General features: G+C 47.1%; 1 protein-coding gene across 4 annotated transcripts in view; it reads right to left on the bottom strand.

The window, feature by feature from the left end:
* Positions 1 to 26,756, bottom strand: part of ZFHX3 (zinc finger homeobox 3) — a 1,295,574-nt gene that overhangs the window by 155,455 nt on the left and 1,113,363 nt on the right. For 3 of the 4 annotated variants that reach the window (XM_070613798.1, XM_070613799.1, XM_070613800.1), the window contains one exon: positions 214 to 2,975. The exons of the other annotated variant lie outside the window; for it this stretch is intronic. In XM_070613798.1, the coding sequence (XP_070469899.1) occupies positions 214 to 2,929 (2,716 nt within the window). In that variant the 5' untranslated portion in view covers positions 2,930 to 2,975. The remainder of the gene's footprint in view (positions 1 to 213; positions 2,976 to 26,756) is intronic. 4 annotated transcript variants of the gene reach the window in all.

Genomic DNA, 26,756 nt, shown 5'->3' with positions numbered 1-26,756 from the left:
GAATGCATACAATCTTCCCACACACACATACAGAGTTCAATGGATTCTTGAGAAAAATATTTGATTGTTAGACACTCAAGTAAAAGAAAGAAAAATCAACCGAATCCACAGGACTCGACAGAATCAACCAAATTAACAGGACCTCAGTCTAGCTTCAGTTTTCCCCAGTTAAACTCCTACCATGAGAACAAACAAACACGGAGTCAGCCTCACCTAGAGCAGGCGTCATGGCGGCCATGGGCCCGGCGGGATCCAGCTGGAATCCACTCATCATGAACTGGGCGTCTGAGGCAGCGTTGTCCATCTTCAGATTGGGCAGGTTCATGTTCTGGGCCAGGTAGTATTGGTAAAGCTCGGCCTCGGCGGGTGAGGGCAGGCTGCCAAGGCCCAGGTGGCGGTTGTGTTGGATCTGGGTCATGTTCTGCTGCAGCAACATCATGTTATGCATGTGCTTCTCACTGGTCATGTGGATGCGGAGGTTCCTAGCCACGTTGGTCTCGTAATCGCACACCTCGCACCGCCAGGTGGGTTTGGTTTTTGGTTTGGTGGGCGAGGGGGCCCCACAGGAGCTACCGATATTGGCCGCCGCGGCCGCCGCTGCAGCTGCCGCAGCCGCCGCCCCAGCCGTGTGGCTGAAGACCTGCTCGCCCCCTCCGTTCTGCAGGTTCTGCATGTTGTTGAGATGCTTGTCGGACTGCATATGAATACTGAGATTGCCTTTGGTAGTTGTGGAGTAGTTACACACCTCACAGCGGAAAGGCTTGTAACCACACGTGTAGCTCTCGCCTCGTGCCAACCGAGGGTGGGGCTGCCCGCTTTTGCAGTAGACACAGGAGCCCCCCGGCTCGGGGTGCTTCTCCTTCATGTGTGCCTCCAGCGTCTGCTGGTACTTATAGTGCCAGTTGCACTTGGGGCACTTGAGTGTCTTACACGAGTTACGAGAATGCATCATGGTCATGTGGCCACCCAGCGAGCGGGAGGAGCCCAGGACCGTGTCGCATTTGGGGCACTCCACACCACTCCCCGAGGGGCACTCCCCAACCCCAAGCTCGCAGAGGGAGCCAGCGTGCTGGTGATGGGGAACGAAGCCCCCATCGTCGCCCTCTGTGCTTTCATTTGGTTCTGGTGCTGTGGCATTGTCTTTATTGGCACTTTCGTCAGCAAAGTCCAGCCTCCTGCCGCCCTCTGCCACATTGGCCCTGACGCCCTCACTGTTAAAGCTTAAACGATTCCTCCTGTTCGCACCATCAAAGACAACAAAGGAAGAAGCGGAATTAGAACTAGTAGAAGCTGCGCCCCTCGACAGGGTCTGGAGCACATTAGGCATTAAGGGGGAGTTAGAAATGCTTTGGTTTGAGAGAGCAAGGTCCTTTTTGCTGCTGCTACCTGCTGCGGCCCCAGACTCCTCGTGGGGCCTGTCCTCCAGTTCGTCGTCCAACTCGCTTGGAAAGAGTCCTTTGCAACCCTCGTCTTCCTCCTCCTCTTCTTCCTCTTCTTCCTCTTCCTCTTCCTCCTCTGCCTCTTCTTCCTCCTCTTCCTCCTCCGCCTCCTCCTCGGCTGGCTCTGCTTTCTCGGAGAAGCAATCCGGATCACCCACTTCTTGCTTCTCTCCTTCTGCTGCCCCAGAGTCCTTGCCCTCTGAGGATTTGGTAGGACTAGAGGCCAGAGGCCCCAAGGGGACTGAGGTAATGGGGGTCTTCAGGACCGAGCTGGTGAGCCCGCCAAGGTTCAAGAGGGTGCTGGGAGTCAAGATACCAGCCTGGGGCTGCTCGGGGCCGGCGGCAGAGCCGGCTGGGAGAGCCTCCTCCCCTTCCATTCGAATGCCACTAAATTTACCATAAAAACTGTGTCCGGGGCCTATGAGGTTAGCTGTGGAAACTAAAGGGTGTTGAAAGTTTTTGTTTTTTGGTTCCAGAAAACTTACAAGGGGTTCCTTGTCTTTGCCAATCCCTTGGATGATAGCGGAGATGTTCTTATTGCTAAGAATTTTCCGCTCGTCTTCACTCAGGGTCATTCGATGGTCGTGCACCGCGTGGGTCACAAACGAACGGACGTACCCGAAGGAGAGCTTGCACAAGAAACACATCAGGATGGGCTTCCTCTTGCCGTAGAGCACAAAGCCATCGAATTTGGACAGGTCCACATTGTTGGGAACATCTTTGGATACGCAGGAGCTTTTGGCAGAGCCGTCGCTGTTCAGGTAATCCTTGTTGCTTTTGTGTCGCACGTCAAAAACGCGGAAGCTGTGCAGGACGGGGCTGAGCCCCGTCAGGGCTGAGGTATTCGGGAAAGCCTGGTCTGGGCCCTCAAACCATTTCCCGAAGGATGAGGCTATGTGGAAAGTGTTGATGATCTGTGGGTAGACTGGTGCAGCACAAGAAGGGTCCCCTTGTTTGCCCCCCGCCCCGGGGAGAGAGTTCAGGAAGAGCGAAGGGAGAGGCCCGCTGCCACCGCCACAGACGCCCCCGCCCTGGGTCAGCTGGCTCAGGCTCTCGACAATGTACGCCGAGCCGTCCGGCTGGTAGACTATCTCCCCAGCCAGGTTCTCCACGTCACTCTCCTCGTCCCCCTCCTCACTGGTGTCGCTCGCGCTCTCCTCGCGCAGGGGCCGCGGGGGGCGTGCGCTGGGGCAGTGGTGCTCCATGTAGGTCTGCAGGCTGGCGAAGGAGGCCGAGCACTCGTTGCAGCTGACCTCCTTGCCGGCCGGCTCGGCGGCGGGCGGGCCGGCCGAGGCGCTGCTCTCCGCCAGGCGCTCATTGAAGGGGGCCCTCAGGCTGTCCAGGGGCCCGTGGGTCTCACTTGTGGACTGCTCCATGCTACTGGGTTTGTCGGGGAGGTGGGTGCTGTTGAGTTCAGTCCATTGCTGGTGCTGAGGGATACCGCACCCATTGTCCTTCCCCGAGACGACGGGCGAGTCACAGCCTTCCATGGTAAGGCCTGCGTGGAGCTTTCATTGCACCCAGTACGGATCGGACCTGAAGAGCGGAGGCAAGGGGGAGAGGAGGGAGAGAGGGGGAAGAGAGAGAGAAAGGAAAGAGGTTAGGAGGGCCGAGGCTAAGGTCCCGCACGGAGCACTCTAACAGGCTTCTGTCCACACCCACAACAGAGACCAGAGGGGCAGCAGGCACCCCAGCGATCGCCCCACGCCGTCCAACTCGCAGAGGGCGGGCGGCACCCCTGGGGGTCACGGCCGAGGTCCGTGGCTCGAGCAGGGGGCGCGGGGAAGGGGGCATCAGGCGCATCCCTCTTTGTCTTCAGATTGTCGGCCGCTCCACCCCTGGAGGCCAGTTCCAATTTCCGTTCTTTGCAAGCACAGCGTTAGAGTCAGGCGCGGGCGCCGAGCCACAGCGGAGGAGAACCGTGTTGTCTCGCCGGCCCGCCGAGGTTGCAGAATGGCAGCCCCCCCACATACAGACGGCCAAGGAAAAGTCTCCCCCCGCTGCCCACGCTGAGTGTGGGCCAGGGGGTCAACGGGCAGGGCCGAACGAGAGGAAGAAGATTTTTGCGCCCCGAGAAAAAGGATGGCAAACCTGAGTGGGGTCACACTGATTGATTTAAAGGCAAAGTTGCTGCTGTTGCTTTTACCGACCACGTTTCTAGTTTGAGAAGTTCAAAGAAGAGTTTGAGGGCTGCATAGCTCAGAGGACACATGTGCAGGCCTAGACACACTCTGCAAAGCCCCATCAGGGCCGATGGCTGAATTCATCCTCTCGGATCTGGGAAGCATCGTCCCATTTTACAAACAGTAAAACTGAAGGGCTAAATCTAAAAACGAGCCCCCTGCCACCCCGACACTGTGAAACAGAGAAGACAGATCTCCGAATTCCCATCTCCTCCCCTCAACCGGTAGAACACCCTTGTTTGTGGCTCAGCTGGCTTCAGACTAAAATAATGTAGGTGCAAAACATGAGTTCGATGTTTCTAGGAAGAACCACCCAGACTCCCAATCAGCTGACTCCCCCTCCAGCAGCGTGGATGGAGCCCTGTCTGGACGAAGCCCCGTCACCACTGGGACTGGGTAGTTTTTGCTGTCAAGGATCTGAGCAGCAAGTCGAGACAGCAGCTGGGCTTGGCCAGCCCTGATTCCATACCTGCCTCTTAGTTATTATTAGTTATTAGTTGTTACCCAAGCAGCTGTCCTTCAGCCCTAGGGCTTTTCCGTTTCCGACTCTAAAGTACCACTGAGCTGAATTTGCCCTCTGAGACTTCGTCTCCTGGGGAGGGGGACATCAGATCACTGGCTGCCACTCTGCTCCTGGGGCAACAACATCACAGGGGCACTTCTTCCGTCCCAGCACTGCTCCTACAGGCAACTCAGCACCTCCCCCAGCCCTGATCAGTCGCCTGCAACTCCCGGGCCTCCTTCCTAGAGAACATTTGGCTGCTTCTCCACCCACCACCTCATTCATACACAGCGGAGGAAGGTTTTGGCGGGTTTTGCCCACCCTCCTCCCCTCCCAAGCCCCATCTTCCCATTCTTTTTTCATTTCTTGATGCTTGACTGCACAGTGAGCCAACAGCTCCCCCTCGGGAAAAGACAGGGAAGGCAGGTTTACCAGAAGTCTCAGGAGAAATAACTTTTTGGAAGAATGTGTCATGTTTTGTTTAAAACACACACACCCCAACTCTCTGTTTATAACTTCAAACTCCATTACAACAAGGTTCCGTGTGCCTTAGAAAAGACATATTGATTTTAAACAAAGACGACTACACTAAACCAAACAGCAGATGCGATCGGGCTTCCTCGAAAGGCTTAGCTAGGATACAGGTGAGAATCCAGGGTGGCTCTTCTTAAGGACACGCCTGATTGGCTGGACGGCATCTGATTGACAGCTGGGGCCAAAAAGGTTGGCAGGCCTGAAGGGGCGGGAGGGTTAACAGCCCGATTGTAAAATCAATGTCATAAATGCTTGGTAAGTTACAGGAACATGCGGGAAGGGGAGGCCACGATTGATAAAGGAGAACAGCTTTGATGCTTCACCAGGGACTTGTGTATCGACAGCAAAGCCAATCTCCTCTCCAGCCTGGGCTGGGCAAGAGAAACCTGCAAGCGTTTACCAATTAATTGGTGGGCTTTTCTTGCTCTGCTCTCTTCTTCCTCCTCTTCCTCTACAAATCATCCAGCCAAGGGGCTGGGACTTTTAAAAACTCACCTAACTTTGTTTTCTACTCCCAGGCAAAAGGTGTCAAGAAAAGATGACACTGTGGCCACCTCCAAAAGTCAGACGACCTCATAGTGGTGATGCCAGCCTCACAAGAGGGGACAAGTGGGAGACCACTCATTCGTAGGGAATGACTGCCTGTTAAGACACCCATGGCAAAGAAGGATCCTACTTCAGGATCTAAGGTGTCTGCTCTGGGCTTCTTTTCCATGCGCGCTGGCCATGACAAGCAAGACTGTTTACAACCTTGCTAAGTGTGGTTCATGGACAAGTGGAGCCTATGAGAAATGCAGGCTCTCAGTCTGACCCCAAATCAGAATCTGCATTTTAACCTGATCCCCAGGGGACGTACACAATTAAAGCACGCGACACACTCTGCTTCATGACATCTTCACCAGATTGCCAACTCATCCATGCTTGGTGTCTCTATTGCTAGGTAACCAGGCAGGGTCAGTCCTGGGCTCCCCGACTGGGCCCTGGGAGCCACAGGGATAGACAAGAGGAGATGGCAGCACAGAGTTGAAGAAATCTCTTAAACCACCCAATCCTTCAGTTTAAGGTCCTCGGGCCGTCCACCACCCTCCTACCAGGCAGGCCATCCCTCTCGCGCTGTTTATCAGCCAGTCAATAAGAAAAAGGTAGTTCTTACTTAAGGAAGCAGAAGTCAACTCGGCAGGTCGATCAGCACTCTGTCTGTAAACACGGTTTCCCGTAAAATCAATGATCTTCAGTTACAGAGGACAGCCTGGGAACCCAGCGGGTCCCACGCTCTCACAGCCAGCCCCGCCAGCAGCCCTGTTCAGAAACCCCAACCCTGGCTCTGAAGGAAGGCGCCCCTTCCTCACCCTTCACTCACACCAGGGCCAGCTCGCACATCACAACCCTCAATTGTCTCTGCAGCCTGCCTCCCTTAGCCGTTTACACCCCAAAATTCCCGTTAAACACAGATGCATTCATGACCACCCAATATTGTACTCAACATGGGTTTTTATGTGGTTTTAAGAATTCAGTTAGATATCAATAGAGCAAATCTCTACACTAAGAGAGTTAAAGAGAAGATACAGGAGTGACTTTGTGCACACTCTCCTTAGTGCTTAAATCTGCCATTTGATGCATAATCTTGTATAGAAAAGTTCCAACATCTTCATCAAGAGCCCCTACTCTCGCTCCTCTCACAAGTTTAGTTTCCTTGGAACCCACCTGTAAAGGACCCTGCATCTTTGCAAATAGCAGTTTTTATTTTTCAAAGATTGTTTAAAATAATAAAACTGCGCGATGTTACCCTGGGGCCCCCCTTTAACAAAGTCGTCCATTTCCCTCTTTCAACTGAGAAGATGCGATGTGACAGTTTTATCACATTCCTTGAAGGAGACAAGACTGGGTTCGATGCAACAGTTACATGGAATCTGGGAGAGAGGGGAGGGAGTTATTACAAAGAGGAGGGGGCTCCCTCTGTTGCTCCAGCTCCCGGAGAATTAAACATGAACAGTCGCACTGTGTAATTTTAAATTGTTAATTAGCACAGGGTTAATTAGGCGGTCCTTTCACAAGAGGCTGTTTGGCAGAAAACCAAGAAAGGAAACAAAGAGGAAGAAAAGAAAAACAAAGAGAGAATCGAGACAGCGAGGAACTGTTGCCTCCGTGAATAACCCACGCGCATCACCAGAGAGAAGCACGCGGCAGGCAAGCAACGCGGTTTCCAGGAGCTCCCTGCTCTGCTGGAGGCGATGCAATGGCACCATCTTCCTGAAGGCAATTTGGCAGGAAGGCTCAAAAGCCTCAAAAATGCACAAGCCCTTTGAATCAGCAATTCTCCCATTCTAGGAAATAACTCAAGATATGCATAGCGATAGAAGATTATTCATCACAACATTTTCAACAGAAAAAAAAAACAAAGGAAATAATCTGGCAAAACAAAGGACTCTCTAAATTACAGTACATAGAGTTCCATAGGATGTTATAAACTATCATTTTTTTAAAGAAACTATTTACAGGGGTGGGAAAATGATCACACAGGATGGCAAGGGAAGGTCTGTGTATGGACATACAGGAGATTCGTATCAAACTCTGTACAGTGATAACTGCTAGGGGACGAGGTTATGGGTAACTCCATTGCCTCCTTTGTACATGTATTTCCCAAAGCTTTTTAAAATTAAAACCATCATAAGGGAAGCCATTCCTTCTCGAGTTAGACATCATGTCAAGGCCTGTGGGTAGAGCACCATCTCGGTCCGCTCATAACCACTCTATGAGATGGATGCTGTTTTCATCCCCACTTTAAAGATGGGAAAACTGAGGTTGCCCAAGGTTGTGCAGCCTAGAGACAAAACCATAGTCTGGCTGTGGAGTCTGTGCTCTTCACCACTCTCCTACATTTTTCTTTAGTGTCGATTTCTCAAAGAGAACTCCAGAACGTCCCTACATCCACGCCTACATTCACATTCAATCTTTATGTACCTGGGGACTGTCCTAAGATCATGGGATACCAGGACGGCTATGTTAAAGAACATCGCCAATTCACACACACGCACTTTTTGGCTTGGGAGTGGTGGGGGGAGGAGAGATCAAAATGGTTTAAAGTCTTCACACAGAAGAGAGAGGATAAAGGGAGTGGGGGAAGCTGTTGCAAAGAACAGTGTGGCAGGCCCATTAACTTGAACTTTTTTTAAAGAAAAAAGGTAGACTCCAGAAACTATAGATCAAGAAATGTATTCATTCATTCACTCATTCATTCAGTATTTACTGCGCCCCTACTATGTGTCAGATGCCAGGGAATCAATAATAAACAGGGCTTAGCTTACATTCTTGTTGGGGAAGAGACTGAAAACAAATGTAACGCTAAGTGGTGAAAAGCAGTCAGAAATAATATAAAGCAAGAGAAGGGGAAAGAGTGATGTGTATGTACATTGTTTTGGATAAAGGAATGATATTAAGTTTAAAAGGATATGTTGTAGATTTTATATATAGAGAGAGAGAGAGAGCAGTTTCCTCATACTTTTAGAACAGATTCAACAGTTGCTGAATAGCATCTAGGAAAAAAGAAAAAAAGTGGTCCAGATGAATTAGCAATTAGCTGTAAATCCAGTAAGAAAATTCACATAAAATAAACGGAAAAATAACCTCACTTAGGTTCAATGATCTGAAAAACACAGTAGAGAGTTTTTTATTTTAATAAAGGATCCCAAAGTTTATCATTTCTTTGTATCCAGGACAGCAAAATGTGTTTCAGATAATAAAGTCCAGACGATTTTATAGCTGGTGGATGCCATTACTTGACGTCGCCATTTAAAGGTTAGTGTGTCCAGTGACATGCCTCAGAGTTCAGTCTTGTCCCTGTTCCCTTCATTTAAATCAAAAACTTGGGGGATGAGACCAAGCACACACACCAATTTGCAGAGCACACAAAGCTAAGAGGACTAACTAACATGCTAAATGCTGAGATCAAGAGTAAAAGGAATATCTCCACAAGTTGGAACGACAAGCTCAAACAAACAAGATGGCATTTTCAAAGGATAAATAGGATGCCTTGTATTTAAGCTTAGGCAATTCGTAAAACCAACTGAAGATGGAAGAGACTTGGATTAACAGGAGTTCATGCCAAAAATACCTGTGGGTGTTACTTCGCCACAAAATCAGTGGAAGCCCAGAGCTGACATGGTGGCCAAGGATGTAAATGTGTCCTCTGGCCACCTATACACACTACCTGTTGAAACTCAGCAGGTTAACAGCCCAATCCTTTTCTCTGTCTGCACGGAGAATGTTCTGATTTCCCACTTGGGACAATCTCACAAGAGGGGGTGACAAACAAACTGGAGCCTGGTCCGAATGCAGACTCTGGTGTGCAAGAGTGCAGAAAAGAAAACTCCCACTGCAGAGCAAGCCAACCGTCCTCAACTCTGGGAAGGCTTGCCTGACAACAGTGAGGACTACTTACATGTCTTCTACCTAGCTTTAGGATTTAAGTAGGAGTCATGAGGGGGAATTTATACAGAATTGCAGCTCAGTTCAATATAAATGAAAACCCTTCTCAAGATGATCAAAGTTCCCAAATGGAATGTAGACTCTGAAATACTGCTCTCCCTGATTTCACGAATGGAGAAGGGGATTTTGCTCTAGCCAGGAGGTTCCATCAGGCAGCCTCCCAGGTCCTCTGAAGGGTGAAGACTCTTTTCAGTCCTTGGTTATCAATCGAGTTACTCAGTCTGCTTTAACCTCCTCCTCTGTGATCACACAGTGTTCAGTGATCTGCTGCAAGTTGGGGTTATCATACTAGTGGAATTATCTGTTGACTGCTCTATCTCTGCCACTAGGCTGTGAGCACCCTGAGAGCAGGCACTGTATTCTCCACATCCAAGATGTAATAGGTGCTCAATAAAACTATGGGGAAAATTAAGGTATTGGGAGAAATTATAACACTTTGAGAGGAAAAAAGATGATCCTTTAACACGTTTCTTTTCCTCTTAAGAGAAGAAATGCCTGGGGTAACCATTCTCCACGAAACAGAACCAGGGTTCCATTGAGAAATGGCCAATTCTTGGACTGGGGCAGGGAGAGTGAAAGATGAGCCTTGAGCATTTTTTTTGAGCCAGAACACAAGGAATGACTCTAAGAATGAAAAGACTGTGCCAAAAGGATACAGGAGCAGGTTGCAGGGGCTCCCACTCCCTAAACGTGGGACAATTTGAACAAGAGAATTACATCAGAGTAAAGGATTACTACCCAACGTATGAAATAAGAATCTATAATTCTGTACTTTCATAAATTAAAAAAAAATGTGGGATTAGGGAAAGTTCTTCCTTAGAGGAGAAATCCAACTAACAAATGCAGAAGGAACTGTGGAGTTAGAAGATCACCATTTGGTAACCATCATAATAATAAACCATTCAGGAAGGAATCAACACATACTAAAACCAGTGGATGAAAGTTTGGAGTAGTAACAGGATATTTACACAGTCTCAAAGCATCTCCCTACAAGATACTTATTAACTACAGAAGAAAAAACAATAACTTTACAGTGGAGAAACCTAGAAGGCACCACCTTCAGCACATTATCAAAGTTAACATCACCAAGAACGAGACAAATAGACATCATGTGCCCCTGAGAGGATGCACTGAGAACACAACATCCCCTTCTTTGACATTCCTGCCAAAAAGGCAAAACCTGAATCTAATCCTGAGGAAACACCAAACAAATCCAAATTGAGGACAGTCTACAAAATGTCCTATGCTCTTCAAAATGTCAGCATCATGAAACAGACAGACTAAAGAAGTGTTTCAGATGAAAGGAGACTGAAGAGACGTGACAAATGAACGTAACACAATCTGTCTGGGATTTTCTCTTCCTACAAAGGGCACAATTGGGACGACTGGCAAAATCTGAAGAAGGTCCGTAGATTGAATAACAGTAGTATACGAATGTTAATTTCCTAATTATAACTGCAGTGTGGTTATATAAGAGAATGTCTTTGTTTTTTAAGAAAAACAGTGATATATCTAGAGACGAAGGGACATGATGTCTTAATTTTCAACTGGTTTGGGAAAACACTGTGAGTGTATGTTTGTGTGTGTGTGTATACAGACAGACAGACAGACTATGAGTTAATGTTAACATGGGGGTATCCAGATGAAGTATACATGAAAATTCTTTGTTCTATTATTACAACTCTCCTGTACATCTGAAATTATGTCAAAACAAAGAGGAAAAAAAAGTTGTCCGGTGTAAGTATTCTACATATTGAACCTGCACAAATACATATGAACAGCCAACTATCCCTCATCCCTATATCCTTATCTTCACATGAAACTGACCGCTGGCAGCTTTGTGAGGAGGGAGGCAGTGAGGCCGGGCTGGGAGGTAGAAACAGACAAGAACAGAAAACTGGTCTTCCTCCCCTCCAGCCAACAGCTTCTAGAAAAAGCCCTCTAGTCAGACAAGACACATGGCCATTCTGACTTGGGCAGAATTTCAAGTAACACACTGAAAGACATTTAACCAAAACATCCATGATCTTGACTCAGGACAGATCTCCCTAACTTGGTGAAAGGCAGTTCTAAATATAAGGTCAAGGGAAGCCACCATAGAAAAGAAGAACGCCAGCAACCTACCGAGGCTGAACATTGCTCAACCTAGACTAAAACATATTAAAGAAAAATACATGCCAATGAATAAACTATCCCCACCTCCTAAAACAAAAAAACAAAGGCAGCCCAGATTCTGAGCTAAGTAGAAACCTCATTCACATGGGGCAAAGAAATAATACTCTGATCTGTTGAGCTTGGAATCTACTCAAGAACCATATCCAATTCTACTCTGCGCTTTATACAATAACTGTATTTGTATATTGCTGCTGTAAGTCAATAAGTGTTAAAGCATAAATAGGTGAGATTCCATCCTCGTGGTAGCAATTTCCCAGTAGCCTTAAGAATTATTCCGTAGCTATGGCAAGGTCAGAGAATATACACATGCTCGAACAGGTCCCTCGTGTGGCAGGAGGTCCACTACACGGAAGGCGCAGAGAGTCGGCCAGCCCTGGGCTTCATGTTTGCTAATAAGTGCATCTGTGCTCTTTCCAGAGTCAACATAAATCAGCCTGGAAGTGAAAAGCGCTGGCTCAGTCCATCCTGCAGGGAATCCACAACCAAAGTGATGCTCTGGTTGCAGTGCAGTCATGGAGGGGAAGAGGAGGGAGTCATGAGATCAGAAGCAGAGCCAGGTCTAGGAACCCAGTCTGTGGGTGTTGGAAGAGATGAGCTGGCATTTAGGGGAACAGAATTTTTTATTCTCTATGTAGATATACCGACAGTTCAACAACCACCAAAGCTATGGATATGCTAATAAAAAGTAAAACTATCCAGCTATTACTTATACTCTGCCTTGTTCTAAAAAAGCATCTGGGGCAATTTAACCAGCTACTCAAGTATTTATATCCCAACACATAGGTACTTAAACATCCACCCTGAGGTCTTTCCACCATATCCTGAAGACAGAAGACCAGCATCCTTTGCCCATCACTGGCCTGAATGGTTCTCTCTTGACCTGGATTTGATCACCCTAAAGCACTGATCCCCTCTCAGATGTAAAGCAGCACTCCTTTCACCAAAAGCAGCTTTAACTAACCCACTGCATCAAGTGCCCCCACCACCACCACCTGGCAGGTGCACAGCTCACCCACCCTATCTGCACTCACCCCTTGGTGCTTTCCCCGGTAAACTGGGTGCCTTCCCCCATGAACTGTAACCGACTACTTCAATGCTTTCTTTGCAGCACTCAAAACCTTTCATCTCCTCCAACTTCCTCAAAATCCCTCTCAAAAGATCCCGTTGTTGATCTCTCCATTCATTGCTGATCTCTCCATTCTTGCAATTGGGCTGCAGAGCAAAAGCCAGGAGCTGATGTAAAAGCGTGCCATTTGGCCCATCACAGTTTCAATCCGGCATCTCACGATGTTAAATTTATTTTAAATAATTTCTCCTGATTAAAGTAGTATGAGTTCATTATAAAAAAAAAATTGAATATATGCAGAAAGACTCAACAGCTAAAATAAAAATCACCTGTAATTCCACCAGCCAGAGAACCAATGGTAGGCAGAGCGTTTCAGGCTTTTTTCCTCTGCATGTCGATCGTTACAGGTCTTCTTTACCAACCTCAGATGGCACTGCTCCTTACGCGGACTGCCCTTTTAACTTAATTTAGCATGAACGTTTTCCCATGACATTAAATATTCTTCATAAGCTAGAATTAATGGCTGAATAGATACTGCATCCTAGGGACACAGCATAATTTCACTAAATTCTATTACTGGACATTTAGGCAATTCCTAATATTCTGCTGTTAATACTGCAATAAACTCTCGTAAATCTTTGTGCACATATAATAACAAAATAACTAATAAAAATAAGTAGCAGTTTCATGACTACCCATTTAGTAGGGCCAGGCATGGTTCCAAGCACTTTTTAAACATACACTACTTCATTTGACCTGGGCAACAGCCCATTTTACAGATGAGGAAAGTCAGGCTTAGAGGGTTAAGTACCTTACCCAAGTCACATACCAGCTAAGGCAGCCTCTGAAACCAGGCAAGCCTCCTGTACTACTCTGAAACCCAGGCTCTTAACGGACGTTCTGTCTCTCCCTCCTTAGGACATATTTCTGGAAGTGGAATTGCTGGCTCAAAAGCTAGGCACATTTAAGGCTCTCTTGGCACATGCCAAACTGCCCTCTAGGAAAGTTCTTCTAAATCACACTCACATTGGCACATGAGCATCCATTTTCCTGCACCTTCATCACTAGTCAGTACTATTTTGTTTAAAAAAAAAAAATGTCAATTTGGCAGGCAAGAATGGCATCTCATTTTAACTTACATTTTTTGCTAGGAAGACAGAACCCATCTGCAGATACTTATTGGTAATTTATATTTCTTTTGTGAATTGCCTGTTATTTCTATGGCAGGGCTGTGTTGTCCTTTCCGTGATGATTAATACGAGGGCTTTATAGGATTTTACTGGTGATCCCTCCCACTTGACTCTCTACCATATTCCATTACCCCATGAGCTCCTGGATCAGAGTCTGACCCACTTACACCGCCAGTTAGACAATGCTCTCTGTCCTTCCCTCGAATCTCAACTCCTTTAAACAAATGGACTCTGCCCACTGCTTACCTTCCCCAATACCAGTCTTCTAAAGCCAGGTGAGCTCCTCCTCCCCCGTTGTTTACAGAGAGCCACACTGCATCAAGAGTTCTCAAGCTCTGTTGTGCAGCAGAACCAACTGTGGAGCTTAGTGCAGATACACACAGTTTCCAGGTCCCAGCCCAGAATCAGGCTCTCTGGAGGGGAGGGCTGGACACTGATTCTGGTGGGTTAGATGGCCCTACATCTCCAAGATTTGGTCCTCTCTCCAAGGGCATCAATGCCCTCCTCATGGCAGCCAATGGTTTTTCCTCTTCTACTTTCACCTTCTTCAATCTCCCCTGCATTCAAAACTGCTGACCATCCCACCTTGAAATTTGCTCCCTGCTGTGCCTCTCTGACCTAGTTTTCTGGCTCCCTTCCTACCTCCTACCTCTCTACATTGCTTGCCCTTCTTCCCGTTCTTACAGCTCTCCATGGATGTGCTTTTCCACTTACTCGATAAAACTCCCTATTACTTTAACCCACAGAAATCTCTCCTCTCTGTTCTCCTATAGTATTTAACCATCATCATACTTTCCCTTGGCTCTCTGCTCTTATCTCTGTACATCAACTACCTTAACTACTTCTGTGGTTTCAATTACCGAAATTATGAGTTGACTCCCAAAACAAAAATTTCCATTCCTGACTTATCGCTTGAATATGCATCTCATACTTTCAGCAGACCACAAGATGTCTGTAAGTGGCTAGCCTTCCATCACTCAACACTCAGCATGGCTCAACATGTCCACACGGAACTGCCCCGCCCTGACCGCCCTGGTCTCTCTGGATGGAACTCTTGGTACCATCTTTGATTCCAGAAAACAGAAAGGAAAGACCAGTCTAGCCCTCCCAATATAAATGGTCATATTCATCTGGTGCCTTCCCCATGCAAGAGCCAATGTCAAAACATTCAAACTTATACTCTAAAAATCTACCCTACACTACCACTCAACCATCTCTCTCACTTTCCTTCAACAGGAGGGTCACCTCCCCATCAGCCCCACATTCTTATGCATTCTTGCCTCTGTTCCTGCAGCCCAAGCCCTTTGGATGTCCTTTCTCTTCCTCAACATTTATCCAAACCTTGGGCATTCTGTAAGAAGCACAAGTTCAAGTTCCATTTAGGCCATAAAAGCCCCTCCCATCAGTCAAGCCCACACCAATCTCTCTCCTCTCTGTACTCCTCAGTAATCACCACCACACTGTTTGTCACTGAAAGAACTTTTCCTTGGTTCACTTCAATTACTTTTATCTCTACAACTTGATTATAAGCTGCTTGAGGGCAAAAATCAGCCTGTATTTCCATTCATCGCCTAGCACCATGCTGAGCAAGCAGTATGAACAAAACTCTTGGTGAACAGCACACCTTCTCCTTCTAAGAGACATTTAAACAACAGTAGTGGAAGTGTGTTGATCTCAACATGACAAATAATTAATCACCAAAGACCAAATGATCCTAATTCTGAGGCTCAGGTATAATACCTTAGTATTTCAGGATTTTTGTGGTTTATCATATTAGATTTATTTCCTATTCCAAAATTACAGAGAGTCTGAAGACAGCAGAGGCAGCCCTCATTACAGCCATCCTAAATAGCTGGTCAATGAAACAAATCCAAGGACCCAAGGAAATCCCTAAATACAACCCTGTGTGGGGCGGGAGATCCAGTGTGCACTAGACACAAGTGAATTCCTGGGGCTTCTCCTCAAAGAAAGGCTTCTCAAAGCCACGCCCACTAGTTGAACAGGATGATGTGTCTACAAGGGTTCCTGAATTCTTATTAGCAGTTCTGAGTCAGCGGAACATGTCACTTGAACAGCAGGAGTAACTGCTGTAGCTCAAGGCTGCACAAAAACCCAAGAGAAACGGCGCTCGGGCAGGTTCTTTGCTTGCATGAGCGGTCTCAGGAATGCAGGAGAAGCAGCCACGGGCCTCAAGCTTTCTTTTATACAGATCTGATGTAGGAGAAAACAAATGAATAACCTGTGACAGCTGCTTTTCTCTGGTCCTGGGGCAGCAGTGGGGAAACCCATCCAACTTTCCTGGAAAGAGGAAATCCCTGCTCTCCAGTCACCCCACCACCTGTTCACGGGATGCTGGGGAAGGCCAGGAGCGGCCAGGTGAGAGGCGGCCTTGGGGAAGGAAAGTCTCCCTCAATGGGCATCTCCAAAATGACCCTTTGAAAAAGGAGTGTGTTTTGCTCTCAGCAGGAAGAAGGCCACATGGTGGGCTCACCATCGGCAGCACACTCTGGCACGAGGCTCCGGAATTGGCACCATGACAAAACAAACAAGGGTTGCCCTTCGAAGGTTCATTAATGGGGCAACACACACACACAGGGCCTCTCACCAGCACAGGCACAGCAAGCTCTTCAGATCTTCCCTGGCTCGTTAGCATAAACAGCTTTTCAAACAGCAGGGAGCAGGAGGCACCACTAAATAAAGCAGGAATGGAAGCTGTAAGGCCCGCCATTGGCAAGGGCATGAAGAGGGGATGGCTGTGCGACGGCAGAACCACTCACAGGGTCTTCCCCATGCCTCAGGAAGGGTGTGTCTTGGCTGGGCGCCCTCAGATACCCCTGTGGGTTGTGTGTACCAAGTGTCCCCCGAACTTCCTCTTTGGAGGGCACACTGCGGACGGTGATTCCATCACAGTTTCCTCCTCAACAGCTTCACTTTACTAAACTGAAGATTTGAGAAGCATGTTTCATATTCAGCAGTCCTCAAATCCTAGAGGCATAAGGAGATATTTCAAATTTCAATGCCCCACCTTATGGCAAAGCAGAGCAGCAGCACCAGCCGTCAGGACCTTGAGGGCTTCCAGAGAGATGGGAGAGGGTGCAGATGCTGTCTGCTCTCTGTGCATGTTGGAAGGACTTCCAAATTCCAAAGCTTAAAACCCCACTGGGTGGTGGGTGGGTGTGCGGGTTGTGGGGGGAGTGAAACTTAGCTGTGTGTCCTATTCCTCTCAGCCCCTTCTCCATCCCATGTGGTAATTAGGAAGCCCATTATTTGCACTGTTACTTTTAATCAAGAAAAACAGATTGAGACATATCTATCCTTGGCCACTTCAAAGACTGGCCCTGGGAATCGGGCAAAACAACAAAGGAAAATCTTTTCTTCAAGTGTAAGGATCCAAGAGCTTGCACTTCCTTAAGCCTCCGGAAGCTGCCCAAAGAACCAAGTGACTGTGGGGAATAATTACACCCTCACAAGCTCAGCAAAAATAGCCCAGATGGTCCCTCTCCTCTTGCTGCTCCAAATGCTGCTTTTGGGTCAATAGCTGCTCTGAAGAATCACCAAGGCCACGTTAAATAGTACTTGGATTAATTATGCTTGAAAGTCTCTTATCCAAGCCCTGCGAAGACCCAACAATTGAGTTTGGGAAGGAGTGTGGTTACGTATTTTTCCTTAATGGCTTCCTGAACACCCTGGTTAGGTCTCATCCCTGGAGGGGAGTTGCCAGTCCAAGTCATAAAATGTGATCAATGTGGATCAAGACCCTGTGCTAAGTGTCTAAGATGAGAGAGGAGAAACGTATTTGTGCAAGCACACAAACATACGAAAAATGCATGTTAACCTAAAGAACTTGGGCTTCCATTCTGAGGTGGCACCCTCTCTCCTTTCACTTTCAGCCAGCAGTCCTAATCTTGGATGCCACTAGAACAGGAGAAGGTTGTGGAAAATTCCTGTAGCTCCTAAAGATTCCCGCATTGCATTAAGCCAGGCTAAGATGGGGGGAACCCAAACCGGCCAGTTAAGGGGGCCGATTCCTTAGGCCACAATAACAAGGAGGCCACTGGGGTTCTGGCCCAACTGGCCTTAGTTTTAAGCTCCTGTGCATAAGGCTTAGCCAAAAACTCACCAGTTGCCCTACTGATTTCCATTCATTCACACAACAGATATTTGGTGAGTGCCTACAATATACACAATATCCCTCCTATCCATACAGACTCTTACTAGGCTGCTCTCGTTAAGAGTCCAGACATGCAAAATAAGAACCCAGGCAGCGATGATTAGGGTGTTGGTGGGGACAGCCTCAGCACTTCACACGACTGCTCCATTCGCTGTATCAACACAATTATGTAGGTTATTGCTTCCCCCATTCCAGAGTCTTCCTGCTCCACTGCCAGAATCTGTCCTCCTATTAACCAGATGTGGTCAGTGATGGCCTCTGACGTCCACTGCATTTAAAAACATGTTTTGACTATTGCAACACATGGTTTGGCAAGTTGTGCAATTGCCCTGAGACGCTACGGTGCTGGGGACACTGTGGCCCCCACACTTCAGTTCACCCCTACCCTGTCCCCTCAGGGTTCTTGCCCTCAATCCACACAGGAGTCGCCAATTAAAGGAAGATTAGGGATGTCTGAGATTGAGCATTTCCTAACAGCTCAAGATTTTTTCCCCCGGGATGAAGGGCATGCTGCCCCTCAGATACTTAGAAGAAACTGCCAGAACCACTGAACTGGCCTTCACATAAGCATTTTTTCTCCTTTGATGTTGTCAAGTTGACAAGAGATGATGTGATTCATTTCTACTGGCTCCTCTCAGATGACCCCACAGGTTTCCCACATCCTTAACCTCCCCCTTGGATTCCCCATCCTGGTTTCTTCGGCCTCAGTTTCCGTTTGGCTGGACTCTGTGACTTTCCAGGCCCCATACACGTAAGCGACAGAATGTTCTGGGGGCAGTGTTTGACCTCCCCAAGTCTCATCAAGAGGTGGTAGGGTTGGCATGTCCCGACGTTCACAGCACTCCATGGGGAGGTGGCTCTGCCCATCGTCCACATGACCAAACAATGCCCATTCACAGAGCCTCGCGTTCACAACACGGTACTGGGAGTTTCAGGGGATAAGACAGAGTGGGGAGTCTTGTTCTTAATGGACTGATAATTGAAGGATAAAGTCTAGAAATTAAAATGAACCAGCTTTGAGAAGTCTACTCACCAACCTTAACTCAGCCTCCAGTTGTCCCCCTGGCCATCTGGTTCCCTGTCACAGGTCAGTGGGAGAAGCTGGAATGTCGAGAATTCATTTTGTGTCTATCTGGGGGGCACTTGAGAGAAAAGAAAAGCAAATGCCACCCCGATATGTGCCCATCACACAGCAGTTCTACTGACCTCAGAAGTAGGGCAGAAACAACCTGTGCACAATTCTAAATCATGCACACATCCTGGCGGGGTGGGGAGGGGGCGCGACAGTTCAGGGGCAGTGAGGAAAAGGAGGGAGAAGGAGGACTGGGAATTTTCTTTTTTTTTTTTTTTCAAGGGACTCTTTCCTAAGCATTCACTACCCAGCCCTTTCTGTCTCTGGGATGGAAAGTGTTACTCAGCTGCAAGGCCTCTTGCTAATTGTGGGTTTTTATTTTTATTTCCTATTACCCTCTCGCACGCCTGATGAGATTATTTTACCGGAACTGACACAGCTGGAAGCAGCAGGCATACGTGGAGCCTCTGAGGAGGTGATGCAATTTCATTTTCATTGATCAGAAATCAGCAGGGCAGTAAGTGATGGGAAATTCCATTAGAAGAAAACTTGCAAGCCTTGAGCCTCAACTTCCTCGCCACACCCAGGACCCCCCAGGGGTCTTGCCTTCCTCTGGACCAAGTCCACGTGGAGCAGGGGACGGGAAGCGCTCTCCTCAACATGGCAACGAAAGGATAAATGCCACACTGCTGGCTTAGGAGAGCACCTGACCGGGACAGGAACATCAGCAGGACTCTTTCACCAACCAGGGCACCTCAGCTCTTCTCTGTGGATAACAGGGAAGTGTTCTAGGGACCCAGAATAGGAACCCTCAAAACCAGGCCCCAAACCCTTCAAAATCAAGGCTTAAAGGATCCCTTTCCAAGTGTCAACAAACAAGAAAAGAGGAGGCCACTGAGCAACAGTCGCAATTATGTCCCCCTGCCGCTCGTAGAGGCCATCCTGAAGGCACCTACTGTTTACTGAGTGTCCACTGTGTGCCAGGCACGGTGCTAGGTGCTCAACACGCGTGAACTCGGATCCTCCCCTAACACTCCAGGATCAACATCCTTCTCTCTCCTGGACAACCGAGGAGCCAGAGGTCCTGGGATGTGAGGGAGAGAGCCAGCTGCGACAAATCCCTCACTGAGGGTTAGCACAGACTCTCACAAACAGCAAAGGCGGCTGAGTGAGAGTCAACGAGAGAACTCACGCTTGAGTCCTACGAGAAGATGAAGCACATCTCATTGTCCAATCTACTTTTTTCCAGATATAGCAGATGACGGATTCTGATTCATCCACCTCTATCATCCTAAACATCCCAAGAACAGCGCCCCTTGTGTCCAAGGCTGGAACCAGAGGTGAACTCTTCGGAATGCATAGAATGGCTACTGTTTTAGCAGTTAAGATCCCCACCCCCACCCCAACTGTTTGCCCAACAAATATTGCTTCACTCACCAAAGGCCTGTGAAAAACCAGCAAGGAGCTACTCAAGAAGACAAGTTCTACAAAAATAACATCACCAGCCGGGTGGCTCACCAGGCCGCTTTGCCAGATGAAATGCGAATCAGAGAAGAAGCAGGCCAGTCACAAAATTAATACTGTTCCAAATAACTCTTCACCACTAAAATAGAAAATTAGTAAATGCATAAGTGATGACAATATGTCAAACCAAAATCTATCAGTAAGCTTTTATTGGGCCCTAATTTGTGGCTCAACAAAGCAGAGAACATATAAGACAGGGACCCTGGCCCCCACAAGCTTACAGACCAGTCAGAGTCACATAGGAATACCCAGCACACAGTTGTTTACTTATACTGCTTACAAGAATATACAGTACAACATCATAGCATAAATTGAGGCCAGGGCAAAAGAAGAAAGAAAGAAACACAAGTGGAGGAAAATTTGAGCCAAAACCAAAGCTTAAAATGCATACAGTAATAAACAACGCATTGAGCCATAAATATTGCTCTAAGCTTTCTAAAAGTCCAGAAGAAAAACATAATAGCCTTGTTTTAGGTACACTATTCACAATGTCCAAGAGAAAAAGAACAAGCCAACTGCTCAAGATTATTTAGTACCAATAAATCCTCAATTACAAAAATTGGGATAAGGACTGGTAGCAAACAGGCCTGCAATCCTGTGTCCCTGGTCGCTCTGGGGTCGTAATGAGAATGCTTGAGTTTGAGGCCATTCAGTCTCACTGCCTCCTTTGATGGCTAAGAATAACGACCCCAGAGGGTGCTGGTGGTTTGCCCATGGTCAGACAGCTGGTCAGTGGAAGAGCTGGGAAGAGGACCTGGGTACCTTCACACCACACAAGCAATGCTCTTTCTACCACATGTAGCTACTCTCCATTATCCTGCAAAATCCATGGGCTGGTTGCGTGGGGAAGGGAGGGCACACGTGGAGGCTGGAGTTGGGGGGTGAGGGTGCTGTTCTAGATTAAGAGACCTAAGAACTAGACAACTAAATGCACTAGTCAACCTCATTTGGATACCAATTCTAACAAACCAACTGTAAAAAAAAAAACTGTTTCTGGGACAAGCAGATAAGTTTAAATAGCGATTTGGGATTCAATGATGATAAGAATTTGTTAATTTTGTTATGTAAACATCTTAGTAGCACCTAAGAAAATGAGGAAGCATCATGATCTCTTTGATGGGCTTTAAAATCAAAGCCAATGAACAAAAAGATTAAACAAATCTAAGAAAAAGTGAACTGCTGTCAGGTCTAGTTGATGGGGTTCATCACATCATTCTATTTTTACATAATTTTTTTCTTTAAAAAAAAGAAAGCTCTGTCTTTATCCAGTTCAGGAGCATCTTCTGAAAAAAGAACAGCACTGGCCAAAGCCAAGCTTCCCAGAAGCCTTAAATTGACACATTCATGGCAAGCTAAGCCTATTTTCATAGAAACAGGGGTTCTGTTTTCTTTAGGAGAGCTCAAGGACTTGCTAACAAGTCCTTCAGGCTATCTTAGTCCTTTAGGCTATCTCTAAATCTTGTTTTCAAAACTCATCACCTGCTGACCTCACCCCTTCTCCTACCCTTAGAAGGTACCAAGCACCACCATCCCGCTAATGTCAAGAAGAATACAGGAAGAGATGATACACATCACGCTCTGGGCACAGGACCTGACACGTTCATACATAACTACCACTATCATTACTGAGCAAAAATGAGCCGTAACAGCCTAAGGTTCCAAAAGAGCTTGATTTAGTGCCTGGAGCCAAACTCTGATTAAGAAAAACACATCCACTGATAAGTTAAAAGCCTCCACTTGTTGATTTAATGGGTTAAGAAATAATTTCGGACACTTTCAGTGAATTTACAAAATAAGGCAATGTTTACCAACCATTGTTTTTGAGCTCACCATCTTTCATCTCAGTATGAATGTTTTATAAGTCAGTCACCTTAATTGCTTTCTCACGTCTGAACTGAGCTCGTTCCCATTGGGCTGGTTCTGGCAAGTAGCATGGCCCAATGATAAGTGGGCTTCTTGCCACAAGTGGGCCCACATTCACCCACCACCGTGCTGCAGGCTCCTGAGAAATACTCTTTGCAACGGACTTTTTCAGAGATGCATTAGTATTTGACCAAGAAAACAGTCCTTTAGGAAACACGCAGCACCAAACTTCCCAGGAACAAATAACAATGCTCCTTCCATTTACACAGTGGTTTACACATTTGTAAACATTCTTATATTCATTTCTCATTTGACCTCCAACAATCTTAAGTAGACAATGGGAATCATAATTCAGATTTTACAGGTTTAAAAAGATTCAGCAAACATTAAAGTGGCTACTATGAGTCACTCTTTCCCAAGGTCACCAGTTGGTTTGTGGCAAATCAGGGAGGGGGACCTGGTCTCTGGGATTCTATTCATGCGTCCTTTTCTCTATGAAGACATCACTTCCTGAAAGAGAATCAGCTTTCCAAACCCGTCAAAATCACATTTCATCTTCTAAATAAAAAAAACATATAGGAATATACCAAAGACTCAAAAAAGACATTTCACTGCTCACAACTCAAAAGCAGAGCTATAAATAACAACCAATATCAGGTTGCTCCACACAGCCAAGAACCTTGATGGAAGACAGTAAGTCTTAACATTTTATGTAGATCAGAGTGTTGTAGGGCCTAGAAATGCACCTAGCAAGGCACCAAATGCTGAAACAAAGATCTCTGGCCATAACAAAATTTAAGACATGAGCAGGCAGAGGGCGAGTCCCTCTAAAATGTCCTCTACCACGCAAATGATACCACCGTCCGAGACTGACCACTCGGCCCAAAAAGCTATTTGCAAAAGAATAAACTAAAAAGCTGTCAATGTCTAAGGAGCTCCTCACGAATTAGGTTAGACTTAGAAGAGCTAGTATCAATGCAGAGTTCAAGTTAAGACCAGTGGGGTCACATACAGGGTGCTTTTGGCCGCCATATGACTGCATCATGACGTAATCAAAGCGCACAAATCTATGTAAAACCAAAAGTCGGGGAACCAGCTTCATTCCCATCACAAACGTTGCTTATTCTATGCTATGAGCAATCTAGTCCACCCTCTGCCTTCATGGAGCCCTTTGAGCTACAGTTCCTATTGGGATGGAAAGCAATGGAACTTTGGTCAACTTAATAACCACTGCCCACCTCGAGCCTAACTGATAGATCTCAGTGACATTTTTAGGAAGAGCATTATACTTAAAACTTTCTAATTTGTGGAACCAAGGTAGTCTGGGTAGAGGGAAAATGAGGACAGAAGCAGGTGGGTCCAGAATACAACACAGTGATGGGGACATCTTGACATCCCAGATGGAGGGAGGGTAACCTGGTAGGGTGGGGTCAGGAGGGAAGGCTTGTTTAAGCCATGGCCCTATGCAGATTCTCTAACCACATGTAGAGGACTACTCCCACCAGCTTCCCCTCCGAATGGAGGAGACCCACTCCTACTCCCTGGGGCCCTACCCTCACCTGCACAGGTCCATCTACTCACTGCCATCTGCAGGCTCAGCCCTGCTCATCAAATTGTGGCTTCATACCAACGTCAAGTCTTGCTATTACTAGCCTGGGGCTCACCACCAGAGCCTACAGCTTTACATCTTGCTGCCCCAACTCTCTGGTCTGGCTTCCTGACCCTCTCTAATATGGACCCTTACCTGGTTGGGGCTTGAGTCCCAAGGCCAAGAATCCCATACACCTGTGACTCCCTTGGCTGCACCTACCTGCAGTTCTCCAAGCTCAATCCACAGCTCTCATGTTTGTCACATACCTACTGGCCTCCTCCCCATCTGATAAACTTCCACTCCCACCTTTTCTTGGGTAGCTACAAGGGACAAGGAAGCCACAGGCTGCAGTCTGGCAAGAAGGGCAGGAACATGGCAGCTGTCAACGCAACTCACTCTCCTCCTAGCCCAACCATTGCCGCTGCCTCCTCCTGTTTCTCCTCCTCCTCCTCCGCCACTACCTAGCGACTCCATGAAACTCATCGGCTTTAAAAACTGACTCCTAGATGTGGTAGCTGGCTTCTCATTAGAGGTCAATGTCACTCGGGTTGAACAGCACCTTTGTTGTTGGGTCTGCAATGTGGAAGACCCTTATGATCGTCTTCACTAAAATTGGGCCAAAGGGGTTAGGCGGCTGGGTATAATGTGCAAGCTCACCCCTTGGCTTCATATACACTCATTCATACACACATATACACACACACATATATTTCTCATTTAAAACTAAACAAAATAGAGCACTTAAGAAAGAAAAACAATCCATATACACACACAACTGCAACCACCCCCTGCTGGTAAGATCTTGTCCCCAAAGTTTCTGGACAAGTGTTGCTTACTACTACCTAATCCCTAACTGCTGGCTTGGTCTGGGGGCTCCATCTGGGTTGCTCCCTGCAGCTAAGTGTCCTTGTTGCCTTTGTTTCATCAGAAGAAGGGGGGTTGTAAACGTTAACCAGACCAGAGATGGGGACAGCCAGTAAGAGTGATATACTCTGAAGGGACACCAAAATTTCTCTCCAGCATTCTGTCATCTTATGATGGACTGCTGCACTTCAGACATTCTCTGGTCCAGAAGAACCTGAGTCCTAGTACTAGATGTCCCCAAAGAAAGTGGTTTCTCTCTAAAAGTAAAATGTAGATCACAAAAGTGCTCCAAGAGTCCCAGGAATGCACGTTGCATAAGGGCATAAGCGCTGCAGTCCTCAATTCAGTTCCACACATGTCCATCTTCCCCCGGGGAGGGTGGAGGTGAGTTAAGAGGAGCACTGGACAGAGCCAAGGCAGGAAGAATCAGAATTTGCACTCAACATTCAAATTCCCGACTCACAGTTGAAACCCCACTGCTCTAATTGTTTTATACACTGTCTCCACACACACACAAAAAAAATGCCTTTAAAAAGTTGCATTAGCTTCCAGATTCCCTGTTTAAAACCCTTCCTTCTATTGGGCGCCTGAGATGAAAGCTGTGTTTGACTCTCTGGCCAGCTGTCAAATTCTAGCGCTTGCCTGGGCTGGGACCAGAGCAGTCTTCCATCCAACCATGGGAGGCACAGGCCCTGCCAGCAGAGCAGGGGTTAATGGAAGCTGACCGCAGCACAGTTGTTAAGGTAATCAATACCACCGAGATACTAAAGCAGCATAAGCCACAATATTGATTGCCAAGCAGATGATAAAACTGTTTATTATGATAATTGCAGGGTCCCTGCAAGATGCTCCCAGCGCTTCCTAAAGCTGTTTACAAAACTAATAAAGATTTGCCATTTCAAGGTCTTCCATTTTAACCACCCTCCCTCCCCCAAACTCCCACCCCTGGCCCATCATCAAAGAGAAGATTGGACCCCCAGCTATCAACATGCTCCTCCATGGGACAGCATCCGAGCCTGTCCTGGGTGTGTCATCACTCTCGGGGTCCTCTGAGGAAAGGGCTCTCCTTCAACACCTCACCCTGCCCCCAACTTCAGGAAAGAGAGGCAGGAAGCACAGCCGACTAGACACTCAGGGCGTTGAGATTTCCTCCTCAGAGCCCGCCCTGTGATAATTACGGGGTTTTATTGATGGAGGGGGCTGCTCAGGGCTCCTTGGGCTAACATCCATTTGTTATAACACATTTAAGAAACCACATCACCTTGGTTTGTAATTAAAACTTCTCTGGAGAACTTGGTGGCCATGGGACTAACTGAACATGGTCAACGCTGATTCTAGAATGCATTTCCGCCAACACAACACTCAATGGTGATTTTAGCTGCTACACTGGGCTCACGTCTTGAGTTCTATCATGCCCAATGCACCAGCTTCATTTTATTAATAGTGGAAATTAACTCTTTCTTGGTGACAAAACACAACCACCTGCCTTGAGACCCAAGTGTTTGGATTAACAGAACTTTTAATGGTGACTGATATTATTTTCAAGACGAACTAGACGAAAGTGGAGATTTTTCTCAATAGAAGCAGGCTTCTCACAGGTAGCATTATGGTCTTCAAACTGGTCAAGGGAAAATCCACTGGGTCCTAAGAACAAGTATGGTGGCTTCAGGACTACAAAGCTTGCAAATATACTAAAAGAGTATTTTCAGGGTGTGCCAGAGGGAAAAAAGGAATCCAAGTTTTGAGAAGAACCCAGTAGCCATTCCACAAGCAATCAGAAAAGCAAAGCCCCCATCCCTCACTCTACCCTCAAGAGCTCTGGCTCAATCCATAGTGACCAATAGCATGTTACCAATAATAGAAGTCAACTGGACTTGGTCTTCAAAAACACATTTGCAACTTAGGGGGCACTATTCTGAGTTGATGGGCCTTCAAAGAAAGATGATTTGGAGGCAGATTTTTTTTTTTCCCTTATTAACCAGTAATCCTGTCTTTACCTTGCACCACCTCCTCAGCTTAGGGAGCAAAGCCCCTACCCTCTCGATTCTCTCCCCTTTCAGCTGCACCCAGCAGCCCTGAGAGGTCATTGTCCACAGA

The sequence above is a fragment of the Equus przewalskii genome, chromosome 3 (genome assembly GCF_037783145.1).
Source record: "Equus przewalskii isolate Varuska chromosome 3, EquPr2, whole genome shotgun sequence".
NCBI classification, from domain to species: domain Eukaryota; kingdom Metazoa; phylum Chordata; class Mammalia; order Perissodactyla; family Equidae; genus Equus; species Equus przewalskii.
Note: the sequence above shows the minus strand (reverse complement) of the source record. Positions and strands in the feature narration are given on the sequence as shown.